Here is an 11879-nt window from a genome sequence, read left to right as displayed (position 1 = left end):
GGAGGGAGAGAAGGCAGAGAAGAACAGGAAGGAGGGAAAGAAGGGGAAATTTGATAGAAGAAGGGAAATTTGGGGAATTTGGTGAATATTTCCAAATTCTTCGTTTTTCTTATACATTAGTACTGCTAGGTAATCCGTTTTAGTCTATAGTTGTTTCTAATTTATATTCAAGACGATCTGTTTCCGGTTTTTTCGAATTTATTTTATATCGAACGCTAGGCTGAAACCGTATTTTCAAATCTGGTATTAAACCATCAGGAATCAGGTTAGTTGTCCTAAATAAAGTTTGTAGTCATTGTCAATATCTTTCCAACGGTGCTAGTTTCACTCGATTCCGATAAACGGTTTAGGAGAAACAGCAAAAACAGTACTGCTGACCGGGTCCGGAAATCAGGACAGCAGTTCGTTTTTCCTTAATCTGGGATTTTCAGAGGCATAATCTGATTTTGTGCTCAACATGAAAGTTGTAGACAATTTTGTCTAGATGTCCGAAGTTGTATTATTTGCTAGTTTCCGTTAGACGGTTTGTGAGTTACTCATAAAACAGTAATGGAACAGCTATAGGTTATTTAATATAAATCGGTAAAAGGTTTATATGTTCTAGGTTTCGATTTTAGTAAATATCCCTTGTAACCATCGTTAGTTGAATATAGTGGTTTATGCGTAGTTTTGCTCCACAGGTGTGGAGGGTTCCAACGTTGGAGGAGTTGAGTCGGAGTATCGAATGAGTTAAAGTAAGTACAAGACGGACTTATGTGATGGACAAAACTGAGTTGTTTTGTTTGGCTTTACTTGCATAATTATTATTCAATTGCTTGTTATTACTGATTGTATGGCTATGACGTTATGCTATTTATTCGTGTTTCGACCCATATTCAAATTCATGACGTTATTCATGTTTCATTATTCCGGATGTTCTGTTTACATTATTCAAGAACCATGCGTAGCTATGGGAGTGCAATTTGGATCTTTATTCATGATCCTTGTGAAGCGCTGATTACGCTTGCTTGGCTTACCGGTAATGCTAAGAGGATATTCACACCTGCCCGGGAGGGAACTACTATCTTTTGACTTCTTTGGTTTAAAAATAAAGTAAATCCAACCCTTCATGTTGGTTTCTTAATGCATAAATCATGCGTATGTTTTACTAGTTCAAGATTGTACTTGCTGAGTATTCTTTACTCACTCTTATGTTTAATTTGGTTTTTAGGTACCTAATGACATCGATCGGCATGGGGTGGGAGTAGCACCCTTGGACTACACATTATTATTGCACACAATTGAAATTAGTTTTAGACTATAATTTTTGCTCAGCATAAGTTTTGCATAGAACTTGTAAAGGTCATTTAAGGTTCTGATTCTTATTTTTCACGTGGGATTTATGGAGCTAGGATGGTTTGGATTGTGTGGTTTATATCGGTATTGACCTTTCTTATAACTGCCTGTCGTGATGTCCGTATTTTTAAGGGAGACTCTGCCGAAATTTCTAATAATTTTAGGACTTAGTTTTTGAGTGTATTTTGGTGTGGCATTCTATGTACGTGGTTACCTGGGGTGTTACAGTAACAGCCAAACCAAACGGACTTTCCATTTGTAAATGGAAACAACATACTAGAGCATTTTGTCATTATTGTCAATGACAAATAATGAACTTTTAAAATGAAATTTCAATTTAAAACTAAAGGACTGTAACTATATATGAATATGCATGCCAATAGAACTTTATAGACAATATGTTACATAAATTGCATAATGTTTATTCAATCAACTCAATAGAGTTCGAACCTTACAATAGAAAAAAGAAAAAAAGCTATATACAAATAGAAAGCCTCGCCAAGGCATGTTTGGTATATAGGCTAGCTAACAAGCACACAAAGTTCAACGAAATGAATCAAAACCTGCTAACTATACAGGTTTGTTTTTCTTTTTATTCTTTGTATTATTATTTTATTATCTGATATTTAACTCAAATCTCCCGCAAAACCATTCACTCATGATGCTACTGGTTAATTCTAGCCACCATGGTTTCTTTGCATGCTATCATCAATCTCCTCATCAAGGTCACCCGGATCATCAGTACCAGCAGCAGCATCATCAACATTACCAATGCCAACATTAGGATACTCCATTGCTGGAGGCTCAAGGTGATCAAGGATCAAGTAATTATACCCATCACCATTCAACCCCACTGAAGAGAACTGCAACAAGCTGTTGTGGATGAAGGGTGGTTTAGGCAGGTCCTTGTTGGAGATCCTACACAGCACCATCTCTTCCGTGAGATCATCAGTGGGAAGACGATTCACCGAAGAAGACGACGGCACTGCCGCTCTTGGAGAGTTCATGAGACGGTACTCATGCATGATCCATGATGTTTTGTTGTTGTTGTTGCTGCCCGATGGTTGGTGGTGGCCGAGGTAGAAGACGAACCTCCTCTTGACGGCGGTGGGCACCTCATGCCCACCGGCGACGACGAAGATCGTCTTCTTTGTGCCGGTGGGCTTCCAGAAACCCGACGGTGTCGTTCGTCTGGCCTGCGCCTCTCGGGCCGCCATCGTGAAGAAGTACCGGTCATGATCCGATCCATACATCGCCATGGCTACAAACACAGTCAATATATGTTGCATTAGTATCGCATCTATCAGGGTCACAATCAATATATATTTTTTCCTTTTTCCTGGTTTCGACATTTCAGGGTTATAATTTTGTAATTTTTTTCTGCTCTATCAATAGAACTTCGGCGTATGCAGTGACGGACTCTAAGAGTAGGACAAAGGTAGGGTGTTATTAATTAGTTATTCATTTCTTTTCCCAAATTTAAATGATGATTTAAGAGAGTTTAACCATGATTTTGGAGGCAACAAGCCTAGGGCTTAAGCCCTACCTGTCCTAGGCCTGCCTCCGCCCTGCCTCGTATGCAAATCGACGCTCTGGTGCTCTCTACTGGTAGTATTATACTACTAGTATCAGTATTATTAAGGTAAATTAGTAATTTACTAATACAATGATTAGAAATTATTTTGTCATTTATGTTTTTTCTCAGCTAAATTGATCTATGATCATCTATTGCGCTGGCATCGCTCATATTTCATCGAAAAAGCCAAAAAAGGAGAAAAAAGAGTTTAGCCACTGCTAAATGACGACTATACCCTTCACCCCTATTTTTTTTTCTGACGATAACACCCATCCACGATTTTACTACCATAATATAAATAGATCTCTGAACCATTCGGTCAAATAAGATTAACGGTTTAGATTGATTTCTACTACCAGTAGAGAGCACCGTATGTAGTGAGGCTCATGCAAATTAAAGTGCGCATATATATAGCACCTGGAAGCTGCCACGGGTCGACGTTGTAAACGTCGATATCGGTGATGTCGGGAGTAACGCATGGCTGCGCAGCGGTACGCCTCTGCAAGTAGTCGACGACAAGCTGCTCGTCCGTCGGCTGGAACCGAAACCCTGGAGGCATGCGAGAAAATGCTAGCTGCGGTGTCATCGCCATGAATGAAAATATAGGATGTGTACAGCTATGGAAGATGATGATATAGTTTTATGTGTTTTGTGATGGGAAATTGATGGATCAATTGGGTGGGTATTTATAGGAGGATTCTTGCAGGGATTTGGTGAAAAAGCTGTGTGCAAAGCACAGGGATAAGATAGCATGACATGGCATTGCCCTGGACCCTATCACCATAGAGAATCGACAAGGTGACATGCTCTTTACATTTGTTTTTGCTTAAAAGTATATGCTTTATTTCTTTCTTTCTAGCTATCTGTCCTATGTGCGCTTCTGTCTATATATACAGGTGGTGTACGATGTACAGGTTGATTTGCAAAAGTTGCAATTTGCCAACGGAGTTTGGAGGGACTCATTGGACATGTAATGTCCTATTTGGCAATTTCAGCAATTTGGACGAAAAAAAGTTAAAACCAACTCTTACGCGTGTACGTTGAGTTGAGAAAAGAGATGCAAAAAGAGATAGAAACGGATGTCCTGGTGGCACCACGCAATCCTTGCTAGGGTGTGTTGCTCCCACGCGAGACGTAAATATCACATGGGGGCTCCTTTCATGTTTATGCCTATCCAAAGTTTTTTCTATAAACACAGTACAAATGTAGACGCTCATAACACACGCACACTCATCCGTTTATGAATGCACACCCTACTCATATGAGGACATCCGAAAGACTGGGTCAGTATATCTTGAGATTAACGAAGTCACCACGGGCGTATCGCTGTCGACGGGTACATCGCCTACCATTGAAAGAATAATTAGCTATAAATACGAACACTCGTGTCAAATTTATGATTTGAAAGCACATTTCATGTACATGCCTATCCAATGTTTTGGCTCTACCAAGCACATTGATACGATAAGAGTAGGAGATGCATTTGATAGTGTAGCGGTAAGTGGTGTGTAGTTTCAACTCCGAGGTTCTATGTTTAATCCCCAACACGCTCACAATTTCTTGAAAAAATATTTAGAGGGATGTCCGCATCTTTAAAAAAAAGTCAGATTTTTCTGATTGTCACACACCGTACGTCACCCACATTCTGCAAAAATGATTGTGTACACGACCGGTTGTGATGCAGCACGGTCAGTTCGCCTATTCAACGATCTCCTCCGATTATCCAAATCAACATAAAAGAAATTCAAATTTTTGCATTTTGTTTATCAGTTTGTGATTTAATTCCGTTTTCGCCTAGAATCCCAAAGCTAGCTGTACCAGCTGATGGCCAAGTGTTATGATCACTCGGAGGTCTACAATCTTTTCAAAGCTCGTGATGAAAAGACCCAGGTCCTTTTTCTGTATGAACTTAGATGAAGAATTTTCCCATTTAATTTGGTTCATCGGTTTCGACGAATTTGTGATTCATCTGGGTGGTCTTTATCTTTCAGCTTCAGAGAAATAGGACGACGTCGATGACAGTGTCCAATCCCGGGATATACTGGAGGACGAATTGAATCCAATTAGACCTTTGAGAGGTGTTTATCTCCTTTTCAATCTTTGTTTGAGAGGTGTTTATAATACAATAATATGTGTATTCCTAAAAAAAATGGCTGTGTATATCCTTCGTGGATACAGAGGCTGAATTAATAAAAATCAATTAATCTAAAAAAAATGATCAACAGGAATTATTAATTTGAACTAACCCTTTGCCCTGTCTCTCCCTACAAAGAATAGAGCGCCAAATATTACACAATAAAAAAACAAAGTAATGTCACTTGATGGCACACAAGTTCTTACAAGCTTCTTCACCACCAATAATTAAATCACACAAACACACACAAAAAAAAAACCCAGAGCTTTTTCTTGCCTATTTCCTCGCCTCACACCTCTTCTCTAATTATACCATCTCATCCTCCATATATAACCCTCTCCTTCCTCAATCCACGCACGTTAGCAATAGGGTTCTTTCATTTTCCCCAAAAAAAATCCAACCCTATTAAGTTTTTTTTTTATTTAAACAATCAAGAAAAGAAAAAAAGAGAAACAAAGTTTCATGACAAATAGTATATAGTTATAGACAAAGAGAATAATATATAGGAAGATATATATCCATGGATGACCAGAGGCTCCAGTGGAGGAAGCCCGGCTCCTTCCTCCTCGTCGCCGGCGTGTTCCTGGCGGCGGCGGCCGCTGTGTCGAACGCCGGCATAGGCGAGTTCGACGAGCATTGGGAGAAGCGCAGGGCGGCGGCGGAGGCGGCGGCGGAGGAGGTGTACAAACCGGACCCCTTCAATGTCACCAACGAGTTCAACCACGCTGTCATCAGGCATGCCATTCACACAATTTTCGTTCAAATTTTGTCGGAATTCGTATTATGTTTAAGTTTTTGTTCGAATTTTGAACTAGCTTTCTTTCAAACTTACGTTTGAAATCGGGGGATGGAATCCTAGATTGCCATTATCGTTGCATGACAAAAGCGCATGCGTTCAATAAAACTATTTTAATCCCTCCAGTAAATATCCTTTTGGCACCGTACTCTACATTGTCAACTTATTTTTTAGAATTTTCTTCAGCCATTCGCATTGAATTTGATTGAAAAATGTGCATGCACGAGGGGATATTTAATTTCCTCGAGATATTAGAATCCATTACCCCCATGTGTTTGACGATGTAGATCGACGGAGCGCGGCGTTCTCCGGCGAGAGTTGAGTGGGAAGAACAGCAAGTACAAGGGGCCGTGCCTGGCGACGAACCCGATCGACCGGTGCTGGCGCTGCCGCAAGGACTGGGCCACCGACCGGAAGCGGCTCGCCCGGTGCGCCATGGGCTTCGGCCGCGGCGCCACCGGCGGCGTCCGCGGCAAGATCTACGTCGTCACCGACCCCGGCGACGGCGACGCCGCCAACCCGCGCTACGGCACGCTCCGGTGGGGCGCCATGCAGGCGGCGCCGCTGTGGATCACCTTCGCCAAGTCCATGGTGATCCGCCTCACGCAGGAGCTCCTCGTCGCCAGCGACAAGACCATCGACGGCCGCGGCGCGCAGGTGCACATCGCGCGCGGCGGCGCCGGGATCACCGTCCAGTTCGCCCGCAACGTGATCATCACCAGCCTCCACGTCCACGACGTGAAGCACAGCGACGGCGGCGCGGTCCGCGACTCGCCGACGCACATCGGCCCCCGCACGCGGGCCGACGGCGACGGCATCTCGCTCTTCGCCGCCACCGACGTGTGGGTGGACCACGTCTCCATGTCCATGTGCGAGGACGGGCTCATCGACGTCGTGCAGGGCTCGACGGGGGTGACCATCTCCAACAGCCACTTCACCAACCACAACGACGTCATGCTGTTCGGCGCCAGCGACTCGTACCCGCAGGTAATTAAGGTTGCTAATAAATGGTCCAACTTTTAAAATTTGCGAAATTTGAGGGCTGAGTTCAAAATAGGGTGTGCTAAAATTTAATTTGTATTTGACCTAAAAATATATGAGAGCTTAGGTAAAGTTGTGAAAAGAAAAAAACCATGGATCTTGATCCATTATCACCCCCTACCCGCAGGATAAGGTGATGCAGATCACCGTGGCGTTCAACCACTTCGGCCGTGGGCTCGTGCAGCGGATGCCGCGATGCCGGTGGGGGTTCTTCCACGTCGTCAACAACGACTACACGCACTGGCTCATGTACGCCATCGGCGGCGGCATGAGCCCTACCATCCTCAGCCAGGGCAACCGATACATCGCCCCTCCCAACATCGCCGCCAAACTGGTACTATTAGCTCCTTTCGTTTTAGATTACTTATCATTCTAGCTAGCATTGAAATTCCTTATCAAAATAGTAATAACCGTTTTCCGGAATGCAAAATATTTTAGAGAGTACTTTCCATCTCTAACCTTTATCAATACAACCGTGCACAACGGTTTATAAATAAGCTTTGGGAAACAATTAGGAAGTAATTAATGAGGTAACGATGTAATTTTCCACTTGTTTATGGGAAATTTGCTAGAATAACAAATAAGCTGAAACGGAGGAAGTAACACCTACTAGTCTCATGTTTCGTAGATCGTGTCGATACACGAAAATCAATACCGTCGTATTCTAAAGACCATGTTGATATTAAAAAAAGAAACCATCGACCATATTTTAGAGACCGTGTCATCGTCTAAACAGTCGATGCTGTGATGGAGCAGATCACGAGGCACTATGCGCCGGAGTGGGAGTGGAAGAACTGGGCGTGGCGCTCGGACGGAGACCTGTTCATGAACGGCGCCTACTTCCAGGCGTCCAACGGCGCCATCAACAGGAAGGTGAAGGGCTCCGACATGGTTAAGCCCAAGCCAGGCTCCTACGTCAGGAGGCTCACACGCTTCGCCGGCGCGCTCTCCTGCCGGCCCGGCGAGCCGTGCTGATCCGCCGGCGAGATGACGTCACGTAGGCATGCAGCATGAGCGACCACGGAGATCATCATCATCAAGAAAAAAAATATAATGGGGAAAGAAAATTAAACATTTGGACGACATAGAAGGGTGACAAATGGAAGGGTAGCCAGGTTAAATTTCCTGTCCATTTTGTCTTGAAATTGAGTGAATTTTGGTATGTTCGTATTTTCAAGAGGGGCCAGGGATTATCCACAACATGTACTATCTCTATGTATAATGTAATACAGCATGGATGTAACGATTGCTCTTTGCGATCACCAATGACCAAAAAAATGTAAAATATTGTTAATGTTCGGTGTGTGAAGGGGTGCTACAGAAATGTTTCAGGACTCAAGAGTTAAGGATTCGATCCCCCCCCCCCCCCCCCCCCCCCCCAAAAAAAAAAAGAGTTCTTGGTACATGAGTGCATCGAGAGGAGAGTAAGGTTGAATGCTTCATTTCTGATTGATCACTTCATCTTTGTCAGAAACCTTCCTTCAATGCATGAACTCTACTTCTGAAAGAGGGTGGCAACTTATTGATTGCTATATCAATTTCCTGAAAAGGATGTGATGAAATGTTTAATGATGGTGAGAAAAAAATTGAAGATAAATGTATTTATTTGTAAAGAATGAAACACAAACATGTGTACTTTTAAGAGGAAAGGAGGATGCTACAAGAAAAGTGGGCACATTTTGCCTGCTCATAATGATGGCATTAAAAAATAACAATATTGGTGAAACTTGCTTGAAACAAAAAATAAATCCACAGAGTTGAAACAAAGCATACAGATTACTAATTGAATCAGGATAAAATGATATAAGTAAAATTGGATTACAACAGAGATAGCTCACCTCTGCGGTATAACGAGCAGAAAAGTGGATTAGCAGAATAGCTTTGTTTTCAAGTTTGTCACACTGATTCAGTATCTGCATACATAAAAAAAAAAGATAAGGGCAAAATTAGCAATGCTAGGTGAAATGTTTTTCTTCCACAGAAATATGAAATAAGCAAAATTTGGGAATAACCTCAAACAGATGGGTGTGCCCATATTCTCTTGCATGCTCAATTGTAACAGAGTCATCAACAAAAGTACTCTGCAATTTCCAGAACACAGTTCACTAAGTTAAATTTGGAGATAATTAAAATTTCGTCAGGAGAAGGACAATAAATATTCAGTATGGAAACTGAAACATGCTTCAGGCAACATAGTTCCCACTAATTGCTGCCAATTGGTTCCGCAAAGGTTTCAGTTTGAAAAAATGGTACTCAGTTATCAGTTAATATGGAGTTGGAATCAATCTCTCCTGAAAAGCAAAGGCTGTTGCTTTTCCTTCTGTTGATAAAATTAATCTTGGTAATATACTGATATCCGTGCTTGAAGAAACAGTTTCCCTCTTTTTTTTTTCTCAGGCTGAATAGCAACAATGACAATTGACAACAAATTAACCATATAGACGATAAGAAGCAATACCTCCACTACAAGAATTTTCGCCTTCAAAACATCCGCATTATCAGGATCAAGAATGAAATCTGCCATCGTATCTCCGGTAAAAGCAATCTCAGGCACCGTCAATGTATTCGTAATCTGAAAAACAGAACCACGCACAGCATCAACAACATAACTAAATTGTGAATTGTATTCCATTTCATCCAGACATCCACAATATCAAAAAAAAAAAAAAACAACAACAGACCTCCACACCTGACAGCTTCAGCTGCTTGATCTCGCTCCCAGGGAGGCCAAGATACTCTGGCTTGAGCTTTTGCTTCACCGTGTATATCACATACCCCTACAATCACATCACATCTCAACCAAATTCACCACACATTTCCGACCAAATCAATCAATCAAGAATAATTCATCCAGAACAACCAAGAACTGATGAACCCTTCACCTGGCTGGGAATGGCGTGGTAGGTCTTGAAGGCCTTCACCTTGAGGTCCCTCCTGAGCTCGTGCTCCTGACCAATCTCGAGGGGGACGAGGTTGTGGCTGAGCTCGGACTGGTCCATGGAGCGGTGGAGCTCGAAGAGGCGCTCCACGGGGTCCCTGAGGCAGGCGGGGATGAAGATGGTGGGCGGGCGCTGCCGGTAGAGGCCCCGGGTGGCGACGTACATGGGGAGGCCGCCGATGTGGTCGAGGTGGGCGTGGGAGATGAAGAGGAACTCCTGCGAGACGGCGCGCTGCGGGCACCGGCCGATGTCGAAGGCGGCGCTCAGCGTCGGGAAGATGACGCAGGTCTCCTGCCCGCCGATGGAGATGCCCTCCACGGGGTAGCCCTCGACGGTGAGGGGCGGCGCCTTCGCCTTCGGCCGACCCGGTGGCGGCGCGGTGGTGGAGGTCGCCGCCGGCGATGACTTGCCGCTGTTCGCCATGGCGCCGCCGCCGCCGCCGCCGTGGTGGGGGGTTGTTCCGGCACGGCCCGTTTTGGCACGAAGCACGATGGGCCGGGCCGGGCACGGCCCAAGTCAATGTCTACTCGGTCGACTACTGCTATGCGTTGGATTGATATCCAACGGCCCAGGATGCTTCTTCAACATCTAGCCTGTAAGAGGTTGGAAGGGTGAACACGTGGGAGCTTTTGGGGGCATTTCCTTACGACATTACCGGTTTTTCGCGAAGACGTAAAAGAATTGCACGTCAATATATTAGCTTACAATATTATCGATTATAGGAGTGTATTGGAATAACATCAACATTGAGAAGGGCTTCTCCTCGGCACCGACGACCAGCTTGCTGCCGGTGCAAGAGGTTGCATCGGCAGCGAAGGTAGAGATTCCTCGGTCGAATAGCTTGCTGTGCCCATCGGGAAATGGCAGCTTCTGCTCCATCAGAATCAGGCAGTGTTCGTCATCGTCGTCGTGTCAAAGCCACAAATGCAAGATTATCTTGACAACCTATCAGATTCAGAGGGTTAAGGATTCGCAAGAAGTTGCAGTGCAGGTGAAGTAGCAGCTGTTTGGCCACTCTCGGTTTATGGATTCATGGATGCCGGTTGTTGCTGCACTGTCCATGCATGTAATTTTGGACTGAGAATTAATTTGTCATTTTGGTTGGTTTGGTATGGTGTTGCTAATTTATCTCTAATTTTGGACAGATATCTTAGGCAGTTTAGAAGTTTATTGGATTCAATCCGATAGTCTTACGTAGTATAGAAGGAAATTATATTTTAAGTGAAGATGAATTTCCTCCCAATTCCCCCAGCGTATTGAAAGGCAGGGAGTCATGAGGATAAATTCCCATCCCCGTAATTAAACTCCCATGCACAATGTTTATAATTTTCGTTCGGAATTCCCGAAATTTCGGACCCTCACCGGACACCAAAATATTTCGTCATAATTTTCAAATTTTTTCTCTTTTTTTGAATTTGGTCCAAATTTGTTTAGATTTGGCTAAAATTAGTTCGAATTATTTTAAAAAGTTTTTCTGAAATCTCGGAAATTTCAGTACCACAACACAAATGTTCAAAATAGAATCACAAATCCGAAAATGCTTCAGATCGAGCAACCGGTGCGAAGTGAAATATCGGACACAATCCTCATCTCACGCATTTCTCCACCACACAACATCACCTCAAACCTCTCCGCTACCTCGTTCTCTTCTTCTTGACCCAAAATTGGCTGCAGGTCCACCAACAAGATAATAAACATGACATTTGCAATGAGAATTGATCTAGTGATGGTGCTCAGCATGAGCATGCTTTTCATAAAATAAGTATAACATTCACATAGTAACGCAATTGTAACATTGCGATAAGCATTAACAGAAAAATCTTCTAGCAGCATAATTAACGGTAAGGGAATGGACATATACCCTGAGAACGCTCATGTACTAGTTGAGGCTTTCCAGTGCCAGTGCGAGTGTTGGTGTTGTCCGTCGACATGTTGGCGAAGATGTAGCAGTGTAGAACCGTTGTCGAACAGGAGCAGTCGCGCCCAAGAGCGCTCCCCAAAAACTTGATCGCCCGCCTACCCATGCAGGTACGCAACTGGACGGAGTTCCGGAGGCCT

The 11879-nt window shown here is 43.6% G+C and overlaps 3 protein-coding genes across 3 annotated transcripts; 1 reads left to right on the top strand and 2 right to left on the bottom strand.

Annotated features, from left to right (window-relative positions):
* Window positions 1-1736: 1736 nt before the first annotated feature.
* Window positions 1737-3591, bottom strand: LOC4328715 (NAC domain-containing protein 23-like). Its single transcript, XM_015770253.2, has 2 exons — window positions 3329-3591; window positions 1737-2596 (listed from the first exon to the last, which is right to left on the bottom strand). The coding sequence occupies exons 1-2, from the start codon at window positions 3501-3503 to the stop codon at window positions 2013-2015; spliced, it is 759 nt and encodes a 252-aa protein (XP_015625739.1). The 5' UTR covers window positions 3504-3591; the 3' UTR covers window positions 1737-2012.
* A 1752-nt stretch (window positions 3592-5343) lies between these two features.
* Window positions 5344-8221, top strand: LOC4328714 (pectate lyase). The gene is made up of 4 exons (XM_015770251.3): window positions 5344-5780; window positions 6129-6828; window positions 7010-7216; window positions 7639-8221. The coding sequence occupies exons 1-4, from the start codon at window positions 5566-5568 to the stop codon at window positions 7855-7857; spliced, it is 1341 nt and encodes a 446-aa protein (XP_015625737.1). The 5' UTR covers window positions 5344-5565; the 3' UTR covers window positions 7858-8221.
* LOC4328713 (nuclear ribonuclease Z) lies at window positions 7989-10334 on the bottom strand. The gene is made up of 6 exons (XM_015770252.3): window positions 9765-10334; window positions 9564-9659; window positions 9341-9454; window positions 8895-8963; window positions 8721-8795; window positions 7989-8424 (listed from the first exon to the last, which is right to left on the bottom strand). The coding sequence occupies exons 1-6, from the start codon at window positions 10242-10244 to the stop codon at window positions 8350-8352; spliced, it is 909 nt and encodes a 302-aa protein (XP_015625738.1). The 5' UTR covers window positions 10245-10334; the 3' UTR covers window positions 7989-8349.
* Window positions 10335-11879: the final 1545 nt, after the last annotated feature.

Source organism: Oryza sativa, chromosome 2, assembly GCF_034140825.1.
Source record: "Oryza sativa Japonica Group chromosome 2, ASM3414082v1".
NCBI lineage: Eukaryota > Viridiplantae > Streptophyta > Magnoliopsida > Poales > Poaceae > Oryza > Oryza sativa.
This window is presented reverse-complemented; position numbering and strand designations above follow the sequence as displayed.

Bases quoted from the DNA above. Each gene is read 5' to 3' on its own strand.
- LOC4328715 (XM_015770253.2), bottom strand. From the start codon at position 3,503: ATGGCGATGACACCGCAGCTAGCATTTTCTCGCATGCCTCCAGGGTTT. The intron at 2,597-3,328 runs GTGCTATATATA...CTGTGTTTGTAG, and splicing joins CGACCCGTGGCAGCTTCCAG to CCATGGCGATGTATGGATCG.
- LOC4328714 (XM_015770251.3), top strand. From the start codon at position 5,566: ATGGATGACCAGAGGCTCCAGTGGAGGAAGCCCGGCTCCTTCCTCCTC. The intron at 5,781-6,128 runs GCATGCCATTCA...TTGACGATGTAG, and splicing joins TTCAACCACGCTGTCATCAG to ATCGACGGAGCGCGGCGTTC. The intron at 6,829-7,009 runs GTAATTAAGGTT...CCCTACCCGCAG, and splicing joins CCAGCGACTCGTACCCGCAG to GATAAGGTGATGCAGATCAC.
- LOC4328713 (XM_015770252.3), bottom strand. From the start codon at position 10,244: ATGGCGAACAGCGGCAAGTCATCGCCGGCGGCGACCTCCACCACCGCG. The intron at 9,455-9,563 runs GTCTGTTGTTGT...TCTGTTTTTCAG, and splicing joins TGAAGCTGTCAGGTGTGGAG to ATTACGAATACATTGACGGT. The intron at 8,964-9,340 runs GTATTGCTTCTT...TGGAAATTGCAG, and splicing joins CGAAAATTCTTGTAGTGGAG to AGTACTTTTGTTGATGACTC.